At 48.5% G+C, this 18,501-nt stretch overlaps 2 protein-coding genes across 2 annotated transcripts in view; one reads left to right on the forward strand and one right to left on the reverse strand.

Annotated features, from left to right (window-relative positions):
* The window catches only part of LOC120841892, a 52,436-nt gene extending 45,823 nt beyond the window's left edge, over positions 1-6,613 (reverse strand). Inside the window, exon 1 of the mRNA XM_040212896.3 lies at positions 6,260-6,613. Within this exon, the coding sequence (XP_040068830.1) occupies positions 6,260-6,385 (126 nt within the window). The 5' untranslated portion in view covers positions 6,386-6,613. The remainder of the gene's footprint in view (positions 1-6,259) is intronic.
* A 1,385-nt stretch (positions 6,614-7,998) lies between these two features.
* On the forward strand, positions 7,999-17,165 carry LOC8027982 (zinc finger and BTB domain-containing protein 17). The gene is made up of 2 exons (XM_002410088.5): positions 7,999-9,268; positions 11,303-17,165. Exons 1-2 carry the CDS (start codon positions 8,233-8,235, stop codon positions 12,652-12,654), a joined length of 2,388 nt encoding a protein of 795 aa, XP_002410132.3. The 5' UTR covers positions 7,999-8,232; the 3' UTR covers positions 12,655-17,165.
* The last annotated feature ends 1,336 nt before the right edge of the window (positions 17,166-18,501 follow it).

Consider the following 18,501-nt stretch of genomic DNA (forward strand, 5'->3'; position numbering starts at 1 on the left):
CCAAGAAAGCTTGTCACCGTGTTATAAAGATTATGCAACTAAAAAAAAAAATCAAGCCACATTTCCAATAACAGCAAGAAATATGCAATATATCTATCGTTGCATGCACTCCGGTTGAAGCAACCGATAACAATTTACAGAAATTAAAAAAAACAGCATTTTTTTAATTAATTTGTATAAACTTATTTTCTCTTTTTTATTAGTATTATTATGCGGTAAATGCAAACACGTACGACACGTAACAATAAAAAAAAATGCAGAATTTGTTGTTTTCTCAGATCAAAAGCAGTTGCGCAAAGCTGGCGTCAGATGGCGAAAGCTCCCAATACTCGTGTCGCCATCTGCCGACACTCAAGCAAAACGTTTTGTTTGTTTGTTTTTATTGAGTTAGAACGGGGGAAGAAGGTTTGTTTTGAATTTATTCCTGTGTAGACGAGCGAGTTCATCGATTTCAGGTGCCTCCCTTCTTTTTTATTATTCTTTTTGCAGGGAACGCTGTCTGGCAATCTCGACGGAGACGGCGAACCACACTGCAGCCCGTGAGTAGCAAAAAGGACAAGCGCTCCCAAGCAAGACTCCAAGAGTTTTCTATTTGATTGCACTTTTTTATTTGTAGTATTTATAATATTAACGTTTCAGTACTTTATCGTGGGTTTCCGGACGCACACTATTCCGAGTATGTAGCCCTAGACATAATTTAGACAGATGTTGGCTAAAACATCACCAAGCGCTGTAATCGTCTGCTTCGCACCTAGCAGACAACCAAGTCGGGGTGTGTGATCGCAAACCAAAAGAGCAAGACCGCCGCCTGCGCTTGCGCGGCGTTTCGAGGTGCGCCTGCTACGTGGCGTTGAGAGTCGCCAAGGGAACAACAACATCTAAAACTACTATGCGGACTACACCTATTTTCTTTCCCCCTTCTTATAATGAAATTTCGACTGCCCCAACCCACATTCTAAACATATTACGCTCGGGCCGATCGCGCCTGTCAATTTCCTCTTGCAGACATGTTTTTGGTCCGTAACGGTGTTTATCGGTTTGCCTTTCTCAGCCACTCCTATAATAGTTTCCAGGCTGCACCCAGTGTCTTGTTTCGTTATTTCCTGCGCAGATGCCATGGTCTCACAACCGCACAAACATCTTCCATCAATACAGAAAAAAGTACGCAGCATCTAGCTATACTGCCATCTCGCAGTGAAAAAAAAAAAAAGCACGCACGCACATATGATTATAAGAAAAAAATACGAGAACAAAAGATGAAACAAATAAGCTAGCTATCATTACGAGTGCGGACGAAGATAAGTGTGTACATCTTTATTTGTTTTTTCGAAGACAATAAAGGCTGTTGCCCAATGCGATTCAGTGGTCCGGCCTGTCTCTCCGCGCCCAATCCCGTTGGGATGGACTGCGCGCAAGGCTGCAAACTCATCTCAGCCAATGGGATGTGGTCAATGTGCTGTGTAGCCGATCCCCACAACCAATGTAACCAATCCAATGCCGTTAATGTTCGGAGTCACTAAGGTCGGAACCAATCAGATGAGCCTGCATACCTTCGGTACGGTCCCTGTCCATGCCTAAACCGCTTCCAAGGTCTCGAGTTCCTATCCTATGACCGCTCCATGCGCTTGCACAAGATCCAAGTTGTACGTAGAGAAAACCACCTCCCAATAATTAAAAAATAAAAAAATAAAACTGTCCTATGCCGTGGCACAAAGGCAAATCACTGTCATTAGATGCGTTCCGAATTGCCGCAATAGAGCAGTTTCCGGGTGCAGTGGAGCCGGCATAAACGAGAAAAGATTAGCCCGAGATTGTTTTCTTGCTCGCTTGGAGAACCGATAGAAGGGTCTTCAACTTCTCCACGATGGTTCACTTTCGAATCCAGCAGAAACAACGAGTACTGCCATACACCGACGTACAGACACCGACGTACAAACAAAGACAGGACAACCGTTGACGGCCGCGAGCTGTAGGTGGAGCCAGGGTTATTACATATACGCAAGAGGTTCATTCAACTGGCGCTAGTGTGCGGTCGCAAATTGAAGTGGTCAGCAACCAGTCGAAAATTAACTTCCGGTAATGCATTTCTATTAAAAAAAAAAAGTGCGCGAATTTTTTTCCCTGCGCTCGATTATAAGAGCAAATATCCAGAATAATTCGTACGTATACTAGGAGCTTGGAACATTCCTCAGTCAGGCAGACGAAATAATTGGTCAGTTGCGGCGTTTTTATTTCGATCTCATCGCATTAAAACGGTGCTATAGCCTAGAATGGCTTCGTACGTGTAATTTTGTGTACTGTCGGACACTGTTAGCGCGAACACGACGTCGGCGCCTTTCGGTATGGGAGATATACGTGCCAAAGGAACGAAGAACATTTAGAAAACCAAGAGAGACAGCAAGAACTACGCAGTAACACAGGATCAGTAACTCCCTGGGCATGTACGATCAAAATAAATCGAAGGTCACGTAATATAGTTCGATTTTCAATCAGTACCGCTTTATTCTTTCTGCTTTGTGCGCAGATGCTTGTTCCACGTTCAAAACATCACCCGCGCGCTCGTAATATTTGGGAACAAGTGCCTGATGAAAGCTGCCCGGCGTAGAAAATAATAAAAAGAGACACGTTTCATAGCCCACGTACTTTATTCTTTACATTTCGAATGTTTTCAACCTGCAGTAATAATGCACGACGAGGTCACTTTCATATAGTAACAGGACGGGCATATGAGCAATATATAAGCGTCACCGGAATGCTGGCGAACCTTGAACACGCTCTACATTATTTTCGATTGTGATTTTGCTTAGAATCCTCGCTTGTTTTTAAACACCTGCTGTGGAACGCAGGTTTGGGCCTGAAATATAGCAAATTTAAACATCATTCACTGATGAAAAAAAAATGCGCTAACTAAAGAAATTACACGTTTACAATGTTAATAAAGGTACACACTGTTCGGTACGACCCACATAACAAACGTGTTACATGTTACTTCCCGACGGAGAGACAAAATGCAGGCGCGTTTTCCCATAGGATGGATGAATGGATAGATGCTGACGGCTGTACCCTTTATATCGGGCGGTAGCTCGGGCCACCTAGCCTAAATTGTACGAACCAAAAGTATGATTTCTTTTTTGCCTTGGCCAATTTGCATACCCCCTGCAATTTCGTAACTATCACCAGGCGCTGTGGGATATCACCGGAATAACCTTCGGGGTCTCGGGCAAGAAAAAAAAATAACCTAAAAACGTTTTCCCTCCTCCTCCTCCTCCTCCTCCTCGGCGAGGGAGTCGCCAACTTTCGTCTGGTCAAACCTAGTCGGCGTTACCCCGGCACTGGGCCCACTGGGAGACAGGGTGGAGACTTTGGGCCGGAGCCACGCGGGAGGGAGTCCCAATTTTCCTCTGTGCCGCCTGACCCCAGTTGCGTCAGTTAGTTGTACGTCATTCTATTCTCCCTAGATAATTTCCACCAGTTTTCCCATCTCCTCTGTTATTTCAATGCACTTATCATCCAGTCTTTCGTTCTCGTCTGCAAACCCCAGCGCTCCGGTCCAATACGTCCCCCACTCCGAGGGGCGGGAGCAAGCCCTGTGCACCTCAACACCAAATATTCTGTCGTCTCGTCTTCCCGCACACCACGTATCAATTTCCCCATACTCTTCCCTATATGTCATAGTCCTCAATACTCCTGCTCTATCCTCGAATAACGAGATCCCCCGTGAATTTACATACCAATGTTCCTTCCTTATTTTCTGTTTTCGTCCCCTATACATAGTTAAAGCTGGTTTTCCCTGCATTCTTTCCTTCCACATCTTTCTCTCCGCTTCTTTTCCTTCCTTTTTTCACAGAAATAGTCTGTTCTGCACCCGCACTGGACTGTTGGTATTTTAACTTTCATTTTTAACTGCACAAAAGTGGACTGGTTGCCCTCTGCTTCAATTTGCGTCCCGGAAGTGGCATAGACACTAGCGCCAGTTGGACCTCTAGCATACATTGGGTGCTGCTTTCAGATCACAAGTCTGACAATCATCATCATCGGTTGATAAATCGCGTTGAAGCCAGAGCAGACGCTTCTTTGCAGACGAACTTGGAAATAAACACCGAAAGTGACCATGCCTTGAACTCGTGCATCAAAACACCATTTATACTATACTGAGCGCCCAATTCATTCCAAGCTGAAACAAATTCTCGAGAAACAGTATGACCTTCATACATGACGCCCACGTAACCGAACAGTGCAAAGTTCGGACCATGAAAAGAAAAACGGTTTACTCAACCCTAATGTATGCCAATTCTGCGATGCACCGACAACGGAAAATTCACCTATCCTATGCAGGCATGGCCTTCGCCCGCAAACTTAAAATCACTTAATCAACATTCACGACCACCGCTATTTACCCGAAAGAACATACACACAATGTTTCGTCACCACATTCCATTGCAAGAGATAGGAAAAAAAAAAGGGCCGTACAACCTTGTGCAAAAACGGACGGGAGAAAAACAAACAAACAGCAAGTCAGATGTAAAAACCCATATTGGCAACATCTAAGGACGGGTAGTGTACCGCTTCTTCCACAAGCGCAGGGTCTAGTCATTGCAAATGCGCATAATGATTCTGTCTCCTTTTTTTAGTAACACAGGAAAGAAAAAAGTGATGTGAAAACACAAAACGAACATTCTTTTGAGTTTCGCGAAGAATACGCCACGCAAGTTGGAATGATTACAAGTCACGCAACTCTGCATCCGGATTTTATTAGAGAGCGCAATAGGTGGAAAATAATCGAAAGAAACAAAAACAACTCGAAAGAAGAAAAAAAGAGAGATCGAACTGAAAACTTAAACAAGGATATATAAAGAGGCAGGCGGCACAGAGCAACGTAGACGCGGCATAAATATTGAAAGAGAATTAACGGCCCACAGAAAAAAGAAGACAAAAAAGTGAGGATCCGCGAATTCATTGAAACTCGTCCAAGACAGACTATAAATCGAGGTCACGTATTTTTGCGCGAAGACGTCCACAAAAGACAAATGGAGCCTCCGGCAAATAATAAACAAATGAAAATAATAATAAAAGCGCCGTAAAATAAGCCCTATTGCTCCTTCCGTTTTCGTTTGCGTGCATATCGCGTTGTCACCTTTCATCCATCACTCAAAAAAAAAAAACACTAACAGCGATTTTAAGAAGAAAAAAAAAAACGCACCTGATGATGCAAGCAAAGACCTTAAAAAAAGCGGTCTAGCCAGTATGGTATGGAAAGGGGGACTATTCACTAAGAAATTTCAATTCAATGGGGAGGGGGGCACGATGGCTTCACGTGATCGCCGAGGGTTGTGTGAATAGACGCCTGTAACCAAAATGCCTCGTTGCAACGTTGCTGTTTGGGTTCTTTCTTCGCGGACAAAAACTGAACAACAAAAATGACAGGCTGCCGTATACTTTATTCCCGTGCGAAAAGAGGATGCAAAGCCGCCAGTAGCGCAACATCATCACCGACGTCCCTGACGTGTGCTAGCCGCCGGGGGAACGTCACTGGACTACCCAACACCTAGTTGCGTCCGCCTAGGCGGCCAAAGTGCTCTCCGGTGTCCTTTCGCAACGTCAGCCAAAGCTCTTATCTCCAACCTGCTCTAGCGACTTACTCTTTTTTTTTTTTAGACAGACACGGGACAGTTTATGCTGCAAGGCTCGTACGAAATCCCCAGCCCCAGTTTTACCACAGAAACAAAATAAAAACCGCAAACCCGCTGAAACGACTCGTCACTCGGCAGCGCTCATACATTCAAGCCGGCGACGCATACGGTCGCATTTTCTGCTTTCCCACACTGCGGTCGCGCAACAAAATGTCAAGCTCGATGTGACTCCCCGAATCGGAAGTGGTCGGAGTCACTCGCACAAACGATTGTATCGTCGAAACACGCGGCCGTTCGAGCTGTCTACGTCGCAAAACGGACCGGACTGACCCGAAACGGGACCTCGCGCTCGCCGAAGCTCGAGCTGTGCGCTTACTTTACACACATCTCCAACCATCACACACTTTACAGGTGGCCGGTTTCCTTCCCCAACGGCTCCCAAAACCAACTCAATAAAAAAAAGTCACGCGAACACACGTCGGGCAACTGTCCGGTTACTGCCCCCGAAAGGTACCGCACGTAGTACGGTCGCCCATGGGTTTTCCTCGCCGTGGCGACAGCCCGCCGCCGGCGGCTCCGTCCCTTTTATCGGGAGAGAACAGACCGTCGGTCGGTTGTTCGATGCTTACCCTGGGCTTGCTCGATCCGTCGAGCATTTTCCGATCTCGGATGTACGGCGAGCCGGCCTGCTTGGACAGCAAACCGGCCGAATCTTGAAGCTCCACTTCGAAGCGGGTTTCAGCAACGTCGGCCATGTTGAGTCGGTGTGTCGTTGCCTCGGCGTCCAATGCGAGCTGTCTGACGTTCGGAAGAGTCGAGAGCTGCGCCGCACGGGGCGGGAATTTTGAGCCCGGGGCGCTAGAGACCGACCTCGAGCGGCGTGCTGCGTGGAACACTCGTCGGCACTTCCAGCATCTCAAACGGGAAAAAAATCGCGGCTCCTCCGACCGATGGGACCGCAAGCGAAAGGTTAGTTGGTTTCTCTTTCTTTCTTTTTCATCCTCTCTCACTACTCTGGCAACCTCCTTTCCACCACGCGCGCGTCAGCTCTCGCGGAGAAAGTCGACAGCGGGGATCGCGGGATCTTCCGTCCGTCGTCGCTGCTTCCACGACCTGCGCAACTTTTCCGCGGCGTGTGACTGTCGAATGTGGCTTCTTTCTGTGTCCGAAATGACGACACCACCGTCGTGACGTGGCGAAAAAGCTCGGCGCGGAAGTCGGGCCGACTTTGCTGCACTTCGACAACTTGTGGAGGGAGTGCTGTGTCAATAATGCCCTTTGTTCGGCGGATTGTCCGGATGGCCCGTCCTCAAGTTTGAATGTGTCGACATCGCCCAAAGTGTCACCGGTAAGTACTGTGATTGAGTGATCAAGTAAGCATTGACGGTGCCGACGACCAGCGCGTTGCGCCGGCGAATTGATCGCTTGGCGTTTGAAAAAGCTTTACAATTCTAGCCAGTGCCATCCACGCTACTTATCAGCCGCCATTACGGATAACATTCCCTCAAGCGGTCGAGTCCGTTACTAATTGTAAGAGATGAATTAGCCTCCCGATCGTGTTTAAACAGAGCGAGGAGTACCTCGCCTTGATTAAGAATTTTTTGCAGAGGCCAGCGGATACTTTTTCGATTCGTATTGTTGCGAACTTGTACGCTGCCTGCTGCGTGAATCTGGGAGAACCGAGACGGAACGTTGACCGACGCACGTGCGACTTGTTTACTTTGTGAAAACGTGCGTTAGAATTAAAGCTTTGTCGAATCATGGATATTACGGAAACTCACAGCGTTCAGTAACATTTGGCTGCAAACGCTTGGCAAATTTAAAGTCCGCGACGCCCCGTCGAAGTATGCACCCGCTATGGCAAAAAGGCGCTGAGATGTTGACAGTGGAATGCGGGGTATGTTCTTAGGCTATTTGTAGCCTGACAAAAGGAGGAGGCGGCGGGCGTTGTTTCCGCAGTGGACGTGAGATCAGTCAAACGGCAAAAGCACAAAAGAAGCGTCACATTCAAGCCGCCAACGGCGCCGTGCAACGCCGTTTCTGTCGTTGCTATGGTAACCACATCACCCGTGTCGGAGGGGGCTCGGCGTCCGCGCCCGATTCTGCCCCTTGTCGTGCGCCTAACGACCATCAGCGTATCAAATCTTGTCGTAGACGTCGCTGGATTGACAACTTCTTTCTCGAAAGTTCACCGGTTGCGCTTCTGCACATCGAAAACACCGTCAGATGTCGTCCGTAAATTAAGACAACCCGTCGATTGCCTAGGCCTAATTCGGCGAACCGACAGTCCGATGTGTCCTTTCATCAAGACCGCTCTTGGCAACTTCCCCTCCGACTTCTCCTTTGCTTTTGTTTGTCGGTAAGCTCACTTAGATTTTTCTGCTTCGTTTCCTCATTTCAGCTTAGCTTCATTCCGTTTAAATTCGGAGTAACATGCCCTCCCACTTCGCTGTTGCGAGTTTCTCCGTGTGGTTACGATCACGCTCCCCGTCCCTTTTGAAAAAGTTGTTTCTGGGAGTCCATATTTCCGTTGTTGCCGCCCGCTGAGGCAAAAAAGCTAATCAATCCGCAAAGAAAAGAAAAAAACTAGTCAGGGGCCGCGATGGCTCCGAGAACTCGGGTCGACACATCAGTCATGAACTTTGCCGAGAGCTCCCACGGGGGAGCGCTTCTAGAAAAGCTTCGACAACAGCAGGACAAGGGTCGTTTCTGCGACATCGTCCTCCACGTCGAAGGGCGGAAGTTCCGCGCCCACAGAGCCGTGCTAGCGGCTTGCAGTCCCTACTTCGACTCCGTGCTGCGCATGCACAAAACGGTCCTCGAGCAGATGAACATAGCGTGCAAGAACCAGAACGCTTTCCAGTCCCTCCTGGGATACATGTATTCCGGCTGCATCAGCATCAACCGCGCCAATGCAGCCGAGTTGCTGCAGCTGTCCAACCACTTCCTTATCTTCAAGCTAAAGAACTACTGCGCCGAGTACCTTGAGCGCCAGCTCTGTCTGTCCAACTGTCTGGCGGTGAGGGAACTGGCCGAACGGTACAATGTGCCCCTGTTGCTCAAGGCGGTCGTGGGCTTCATCCGAGACAATGTGGAGGCTGTACTGGATGATCCGAGGTTGCTCCGCTTCGCGGCGGACCAGTTGGTGTCCTTCCTGTCTGACCAAAAACTTGGACTGCCTCGGGGTCTGCCCTTGCTGACACTGGTCACCCGTTGGGTCTCGCACGACCTCGAGGAGCGGGAGGGCCAGCTGCGTTTCCTCCTGACCTTCGTCGACTGGGGGTCCGTGGACTGCGATGCCCTATCCCACTTCCTCGGCAACGAGCCGCTGTTTGCCGAGAACCGGCGCTGCCTCTATTTTTTCTTGGAGACTCTGGACGAGAACGCCGTGCCCCTGGCACACATGAGCGGGGAGAAGCAGGAGCGACTCCGCCTGGAGTTCTCGCAGTCCGCCGGGACGGTGGACGAGGAGAGCTTTATGCATCTTGCCGTCTCCGCAGCCATCGAGGGACTTGCTGGAGGACGTGGGATGGACGAAGAGGAAGGTGGATCTACCGGAGGCGGGCCGAGGGACGGGTCCGAGGAAACGCTGTCGACCGACGGATTAGACGAGGATGACGAAGACGGGCGGGATGGCGGTAAGCAAACCAGTTCCTGCAGCAGCCAGGGTAAAATAATGAATGTGTTGTCCTTGTAACCTGTGGGAACAGTATCACTATATGTGGCACCAACTTTCCAATGTGACACTGTTATACTCCATTCATCCCTAAGCTTACGGTGCGGTGGGACAAACGCACTCGCCGGACCAATCAACCGCCTCTCTTTTATCACCTGACCCCACTTTCTGCGCGTGTGTATGAATGGCAGTGTCATCAGGTGAAGGATAAGCATACGACTGGTCCCATGAGCTTCCACCCCGCAATCACATTAGGGGTGAAGGAAGTTCAGTCTCTGTAACACTAGGGGCAAAAAGCAACAACACCCATACTCAGTTTCGTGCGTAGCGTGCAACACTGTCAAAGCTCTCAAAACATCAATCAGTCCCTAAACTCTCAAGGCTATCAAATAAACAAGTTTAAAGGCCACGAAAAAAAAAAAAGGTAAACATTTGGTTCAAAATTATTGTCACCTCAGCTAATCTGTACTCTGATAATTTTGTTTCTATTTAGTTTCAACTGCAGTAAATTATAGGCCATTGATGTGTTAGGTCTGTGTTTTGTCGTTTCTATTTATCGCCAGATTAATCAGTTAACAAAGTACGATGCCATTACTATTGTCGGTCAGCACACACTGTCCAAGGGTGTTTTCAGAGCTAACCCTAACCAAGTGAGCTGTTGATTTCAATAGGCGCAGACGCAATTTCATACATTGCTGGCATCTAAATTCTTGCCTTTTCCCACTGTTTTTTGTGTTCCATTATGTATATGTTTTTCCGAGGACGTTGAGAAAGCATTGTACCGCATTCTGTAAACTATTTTTGATGGGTATGCACGCAACAAAACAAATGCGATCGGAATGTTTGGTTTTTTTTTATATTACAACGAGTTTTGACGAGGATGACCACTTAGCCTTGTCGGTCAACAAAGTGCTTAGCCGTTGAAAACCATTTACAACAGAAGATAGCCGCAGGCATGCATATTGCACACGTACGAATAATGAGTTTGCCAATATACACGACAGGACCCTTACATAAAATTTGGCATGTGTTACCATTCAAACAATATATTGAATGTACCACACGGTGTCGCATTATCTAAAAAGGATTTATTTGAGAAAGGTCTCAAATAGCACAGCACTACAGTGTCGACGGCAGTCACATCTTGACGATTGGATGGAGTCCAAGAGGACCTTGTTTTGGAGGCACGTTCTGGGGAGAGCATCCTTTTTTGTACAACACCACCACCGTGGCAAAGGAATCAATGCATTTGATTCGTTCCCCATCCCCAACCCGAACAGCTATTGTTGGCGATGACTGAGAGGGACTCTACACAGTTTAGCTCTGGAAATTGGGAAAACAGTTGTCATTGCTCCCAAAATCGCTTCGCGGGCCGTTCGACATTCTATCGTCCCTTCGCTTCCCGTGAATGTCGAGCAGCAACGCTTAAATGGCAGGCCGGCGCGTACCGGCCCTTTTTCTCCCAGTGTAAAATAACTTAGAATGCAAAACTACAAAATATAGGTGAGAATTGTGCCGAGCAGGTTTCAACAGTCCCAAGAGAGTAGCAGAAAGTTTCTAGCTAATGGGTGCATGAGAGTTGCACCAGCTGCATCATCATCATTGGCAACCGAGGAGCGTATCTTGGAAGAGTGTATACTGAACAGAGTCCGTGAAGTTGATTTGCAAGGAGACGTCAGTAAATTAACATTCTCATTTATATAAACCTATTACGTGCTAATTTTCTTTCTGACTTCGATAAAAGCATGAATTTTTTCTTCACAGAAAATGGAGGGCACTCTTAAATTTTTGCTAAACGTTGGGCTATTTTGTTTGAAAGCTCCGCCCGAACGGCAATGGTGATCTTTGCTTCTGACAAGGGGTGGAAGTACTTTGTCCAAAAAGGGGAATACATGAATTTAAATCGAGCTCTGACATCTCACAGTGATAGTGTTCTTGTTTGGGATTGACATTTTCTGGTCGCAGTACGAGACATGAAATGTTACACTAATTACAGGTGCAAAGGATGGCGAGCACCGAAGGCAGCCTTCCCTGGACGACTGCCAGTCCAGTGACAGCGACTGCGACACGAAACCAAGCCTGGGCATCCTGCACAACCTCCTCGTGGAAAAGAACGATCCCCCGGAGCCGTCGCCCACAGACGACGGCAGCGCAGACCAGTCCAACGAATCATCGAGCCGCACTTACTGGAAAGACGGCGTCAAGTGCAGCCACTGCAGCTATGTCGGCTACGGAGCCTCGCGACTCCAGCAGCACGTCTCCCACGCCCACGCAAAGGACGTGACATTCACCTGTGCACTGTGTGACTTCACGTGCAAGTGGAACCGCGAGTACTACACGCACATGAAGGAGCACTTCGGGAACGCGAACGGGCTGCCGCCGTTCCGCTGCGACGCGTGCCCGTACAAGTGCGAGCGGATCCAGCTGCTCCTGCTGCACCGGATGAAGCACACGGACGAGCGGCCGTTCCGCTGTGGCGCGTGCGACTACCGCTGCCGTCAAAAGACGAACCTGGTTGCCCACATGCGCAGCCACACGGGAGAACGCCCCTTTGGCTGCGACGACTGCGGCCGCTCATTTGCGCTCAAGTGCACGCTCGAGCAGCACCTCCAGAGCCACCGCGCAGACCGGCCCTACCTGTGCGACGTGTGTGGTTTTACGGCCAAGTACCAGTCCCACCTCATCTCCCACCGCCGCTTGCACACCGGGAATGTGTTCCGCTGCCAGTTTGCTGGCTGCGCGTACGTGTCGCCCAAGCGGAGCCAGCTCGAGGCCCACACGCGGACCCACACGGCGGTGCGGTCGCACGTGTGTCCGGTGTGCGGACGGGCGTTCATCGAGCGCAGCCACCTGGTGCGCCACGAGCGGATACACTTGGACGACAAGCCGTTCAAGTGCCCGGACTGTGAGTACAGCAGCTCGCGGCGGGACAAGCTGAAAGAGCACCACGAGAAGCACCACGGCGAAAATGCAACGGCGAAGGCGCCGTACCGCCCGCGCCGGACGCACCAGCCGAGGTATCCGGAGGAGGCGCCAATGATGGTCTACGAGGAGGACACGTATGGGACGACGAATCCGTCGGCAGACGCACGGTTCCTGGTCGTGCAGATGCCTGGCGGGGCCGCCGGACTCTCACCGTCGCGGGACGCAGGACTGGACGACGCGACGGAGCTGATCCTCGGTGACTCGCAGAATGGACATCTGCTCAACGTGCACTTGGGGCAGCTCACGGGCGACGAGTCGGAAGAGGCCATCGGCACGTCGTTGGATGACCAGCTCGCGTCGGCGGTTGCAGCATCGGGTTCGGCGGAGCTCGGCAACCTCAGCTCGTTCATGGCGTTCTTCTAGCGGACGTCGACGGTGGCTACCGGTGCTTGGAACCAACACCTACTAGATAAGAGAGCCTTAGTGCTGAATCTTTCTGCTTCACTAAAGAAGGCCAGTTTGGATACGAGTGCCGCGTCGGCAGTTGGCCCGAACTCCCGTTGGATTGGCGAGCAGATGACTCCTGGCCGAACCCCGCAGTCGCATCCAACCTGTGCCCTGCGGCCTTCTTTGGCAACTCAGAAAAGCTCGGTACTAAGGATTTCTTCTCTAGGTGGTGGCACTGGAATATGTCTCTGACTGCTGTGTTTTCCATCCTATACGGAGTGCAAGTTTGTCTGCTGATTGGCTTTGATTGAAGGATAGTGGGTAGACCTCAAAGCAAGTTGCCTTGAGGTCTACCCAATATCCTTCAATCGGAGCCGCTCATCTTTCTAACGTCGCCACAACCTCTGCAAAGAAAGAAGCAGACAAACTTGCGCTCTTCGTATCACCTGTGCGTCGAAAGTGTTCCCAAAGTAGCAACGTGCATTGCCATGGCAGCAGGCACATTGCGTTGCCGGAAACCGTGATCGCTGCGGTCGGTCGTAGCAACGCCGCTGGAAAAGCCAGGTGGAAGCGAGGGTCGTCGTGGCGTCTTGACGCCCGGCCGTCGAAGCTTTTGCGGGCGGCGGCACGATGCTTCTGCAATGTCGTCGGGCGCATTTCGGGTTACTACGTTTGGGGACGCAGTAAAACACACCGGTCGGGGACTTGTTTCAGGCACGGTGGCAAAGCCGAGCTTGGTTGGTGCCGTTGTGCGTTTCAAACGCTGCCTGATGCCTTTGTGACGCCACAGTATTAATTTCCGCCGCGAGACATGTGAAAAATCTAGTGCTTTCAGACTTCCGGTGATGCGCGGATGAGCTTTTCGCCGGTGCATTGTCGCGCGATGCGAGACCCTTGGCACCCGACCATAATTGTGCCGTGGAAGCAAGGTCACCACGGTGTGTGTGTCGGTGGATTTTTTCGTGGTGAAGCGTGACATACAGGGTCGGTTTCGACTCTTGTTGCCGCAAGCGATTGAGTGCTCTCGGATGTAACGTATTTAAAGACTACGGTGTCTGTGTGGTGGGGGGAGACGGGTTGAAATGTGAAGAACAAGTGTGACTGATGTCTGAATGAAATCGCCTAAGCATGTTTTTGCCATTGTTACAAACATGAACGCCTTTCAAGACATTGTTCACCTCGTGGAAAATATGACAATTTACTCTATATGGACCATTCACACCATCTGCCAACTTCATTCTGCTTCAATGGCGACAATGTTTTCATCTTGAAAGTGGAATGCCCAATGCAGTAGTTGTTATGTTAGAACAAAACATAATTTATTTGTGATGCTTGTGGTTTTCAGGATTTCTTTTCTGGGTGGATTTTGAGTGGTAAATCTGCTTCTATCTTGCCAAGACAGAATATTTCCTCCACATGTTTTTTTCCGTTTTTTTTTCCAGTGGTTATAATTTGTGTCGTTCCTGTGAATATTTTGGTCCATGTTTATTTATAATTTTTTGTAAGTACCAAAAATTCAATGCCAGATTTACATGGCACCAGATGATATACCTTTGCCAACGGTTTTGACGCCATGGTAATAGCAGCTTGTTGAGCATTCGCACATGGCAATTTCTCTCATTTGGAATTGACTACATGGGTCTCTACCCAACTGTAAAACTTGGTCAGGGAGCAAAACCAGGATATTGTGGTGCGAAGACTAACAACCAATCTGGCTTGCTGAGTAATAATATTACTGTAGTTGCCCTGTCAAACTGGCAGCTGTAATATTGCCCCATATGAAGAACCCTCGAAATCACAATGAAAGCCTTTTGATCTCTTTGGCTCTAGGGCTAAGCTAGTCTTTGCAGGTGAGTCGACGTTCAAAATTAGTATTTTATTTATTTTTGTGTCTGTTCATTTTACAAGGGCATCTACAACATTCCAGGGGATTCTTGAGCTCTTCAATTTTTTTGCTTGCATGTTATTTGCGACTCCAGCGGTCTACAGGGGATGCTACTGTTGGGTAAATATGGCGGTCTAATACAGGTTGTGACGTGTCGTGTGCCAGCTCAATGCATAACGCTTGGAAATCAGCAAGCAAGCATTTGACTAAGAATGGTTCGCCCTGCTTTTTATCCTCTACATTTTGAACCTGCAGCTATGTGTTGGCATGAGTGAGTTTCCAGAGACTTGACTTTCTTCGAGGAAGCGATGAAAAGTGGAATGTCTGGTTCACGTGGTTGCTTGGGTTGCGTGTAGAGCAACCAGGGAACAAGCTGATACTTCAGTTATGGCAGGGTCACTGGGACAACTGTTCTATTGTGTAAACCGCCTACAACATGTAATCACGAAAGCCATGAGAGACGAGCTGAAATCGCGAAAGGACCTGTTTCGGCCAGTTCAGTGTTTTTCGGCTAGGTGCCATTCGTTTTGCTGGAGTCGCAAATATAGCTATCATGTGAAATAACATGCACAGTGCCGTACAACATGAAAGACCCACTGGGAGTGCATGGCTGAGGCAGGGGCACTGCGAGCGCTCCAGGCAATTCCATTCTGCTTTGAGAAGAAAACGCTCACTTGGGGCTCAGCTAAAGCGCAACGCGCTTATCGGTTTCTGCTGTGCCCCGAGTGGAGGTCCTCCCTTCGAAGCAGAATGGAATTGCCCGGAGCACTCGCAGCGCCACCGCCTCGGCCACCGCCTCGGCCACGTGCTCCCAGTGGGTCTTTCATATTGCAGGAGACTGTACAAGAAATATATTTATCTGATGCTCTTTATGACTTGTATGTAACATTCATGTAACCTACTTCAACAGCTTAGCGTTGTTCTTTTAAAGATTTGAATATCGCAGATTTTATTTACATTAACCAATTCTCTAAATGTTCCATTTGGATGGGAGTGTTTGCTAAAAACAAAATTTCCTGATGCTTTTTTTATGTTTATTTTTTTAGCAAATGTCTGATAAAAATATAGGTTCTAACAACGAAATTCTCTTTCCAGTTGGCAAAGAAGCAAACTAACAGGAATTGAGTCATGTGTCGTGCTAATCCTAGCTCTGCCAGTAGAATTAATTGAACCAGCATGGTCACTGGTAGTGCTTGAAGGCTATCCACACGGACACACTATTGATTAATGCTATAAATGGATAGCAGCGGACACAACGAGCCATCGAAGCCAATCCAACACAGAGAGCATCCCATAACTTTATGCGTCGTGCGTTGCTTCTCTCATCTGCATGTTCGCGTCTCATGCTACATGGAGCGCAAGTCTTCTGCTTCTTGCGCAGGGTTTGCGATGACGTCAGAACGATGCCGAGTTCTGATTTACTCGATTGGAAGGATAGTGGGTAGACCTCAATGCTAGTTGCCTTGAGGTCTACCCACCACACATTTTTCGAACGACCAACAAGAGCTCAGCATTCTGACATCATTGCAGCTGCTGTGCAAGAAGCAGACAAAATTGTGCTTCGCATCGACTTCGACGGCTCGTAGCGCATGTTGCCGTTCATTCCGAGGTAAAACGAATTATAAATGGACGGCAAATTTGGTGGCCGGATACAACATTAAGGTTTTGACCAAATACCACGTGGAGTCTGCTTCCTCCCCTAGAAATTGCACAAAAGCAAACCACATTACGGGTTCTCAAAAAAGAAAATTTGGAAAAGAGTCGCCACTTTTCCCAATCCAGTGTTTACCATGTTGTAAAGGGCCATCACTTACAGGTGCTGTGTTTCAGGGCCTCCGTTTTTGCGGATTCATTGCCTTGGCCTATCCTCTTTACGGCCACTGCCCTTTTAAACTTGCCATTGAGGTGCGAGACAGTCTGTTGTCTGCATTTTTTGGAGCTCAGAATCTTGCTATGAATTCTGTGAATTCAGACGTACCATCTCATCGTCGTCACATCTTCTTGGAAGGGGTTCACGAGTGCTTCTTCTCGAGTTCTGATCGCTTGCGTTCTAGCAGTGCATTCAGACACCACTGAAATAGTGTCGTGATTAATTTTGTGCAGATTAAAACCCAAAGGAGAATTGTCTATGTGAGGACACTGTCTTTGCTTTGTTTTCATAACTGTGCATGAATTAGTTAAAAATGTTTGTGGTGCTGTCTAAATGAGCCAGCACAATGTATGCCTGCACTGTACTAGTTAGTTGCTTTGTGTAGAACTGGTGCTTGGATGCTTGGTGCCTTCCAGTTTCCACAATTCGTTATTCTTTTTTTAAACACTCTTTCAACGAAAAGTAATTCGAGCAGTTGCCTTTTGCTCCTGTCATGTCCCCAGCTGGTAACAAACCGCCAGTGCTACTGGTGACCAAAAACAACAAGACTATACAGTGCCACTGAGGTAAGAGAAAGCCATTTAGTTTCGTCGCACTGCTACGTGGATCAGGATCCGGGTAGAGGCATTGCATCAGCATTCAGTATTGAATTCAGTTGGTGCTCGTGAATTCGTAGGCTCAGGATTATTAAAGGCGGCCTGAAATAAAATTGCCGCCATGGTGCATCAGACACAATCTTTGCATGCTTCTTTCATTTGTAACCAGCATAGCTTTGAAGCAAGACTTGTTTCATTTCATTTTAGCTAACTGATTTTGGAAAGTTTTTTTTTTTTTTTTTTAGGGTCTTGGGGTAGTAAAATGTTATTCTGGATCAAATATGGCATCTCCCGCCTCCACTAGTTGGGCAATTCGGGCATCGTATTACGACTGTTGGCTTGGGGCTGGAGTCTTGAACATGTGGAAGAGCCGCCCGCTCTATTAAAAGGCAAACATGCTTTTTTTATGATTGATTGTTTAACACCCATTATGCAGTGATTAGGTGACTGCACGTCAGGGATCTCAATTGAAAAGGGGAACGATGGCAATCGAACTAGGAAGGAATCTCATTGCATCAAGTTTTCGCTGCATCCATGGCCCCAGCTGTGATGCCAACTACAGTTTTGTACGGTGACTGAAATCGCCACGAGACTGGCTTGCATTCTAAGCTTGGTGCTTGTTATCAAGAGTCCAACACCCAGCCCTGCCAGTTTATAAAACTTAAATTTGTTTGGGGGTTTAGAGAGGGAGGACAGTTTGCCTTGGGCGGTTTGGTCACCTGCAGCAATGCCTCGCAAGCGCTGCGCTACCCTGCGACCCATCGAAAATATTGCAACCCACCTGCCTCTTCGTGGCGCCACAAGCTTTTCAATTTTAGTGCATGAACTGTAATACGCAAAATTGACTCTGAAATTCTATTTGACAGGTATAGCTCTTTTCGTGTACTCTCATCCCCAGCCACCTAATAAGCGTATCTGGTATGGGCGACGAAGAAATACTAAAACGCTTCAGCCTGTAAATAGTAAAAAAAGGGGGAGGCAAAACCAGAATGTTTGACGGTTGCGCTTATATCCCAAATGTCTTCTATTGGCGTGGCAACAGCAAAGCAATGTTTTCGCCCATACTGGAAGTGACAACAATTCAAGATGGCGGTGCCCTTATAAAGAAGGTCTTTAATGTCTGAGCAGATCAGTCGGGCTAGAAACCGTCACGAAAAAAAGTGAAAGCCGTTTACAACTCCCTGTAACGCCGAATTGGAGCGCAGCTCTTGAGGAGGAGGGTGGACCCCTCCTCCTCCTCTCCTGAATCTTGAATATGCTCCGGGGGGGGAGTCATCTGACCTCGGGGGGGAGAAGGGAGGGGTCACGTGACCTCGCGGTTACGCCGACGCCGCTCAAGCCGGAAACGGCCGCCTAAGAGCTGCGCCCTAAAAGCAACAGATACCAGCAGGAATGGCTGTTTCTAATGGCGAAAGGGAGTTCGTATGTCAGAGCATGGCTTCTCGAAACGAGGGCCGAGTTTGGACGCTGCA

Source organism: Ixodes scapularis, unplaced genomic scaffold, assembly GCF_016920785.2.
Source record: "Ixodes scapularis isolate PalLabHiFi unplaced genomic scaffold, ASM1692078v2 PGA_scaffold8__174_contigs__length_109621045, whole genome shotgun sequence".
Classification (NCBI taxonomy): domain Eukaryota; kingdom Metazoa; phylum Arthropoda; class Arachnida; order Ixodida; family Ixodidae; genus Ixodes; species Ixodes scapularis.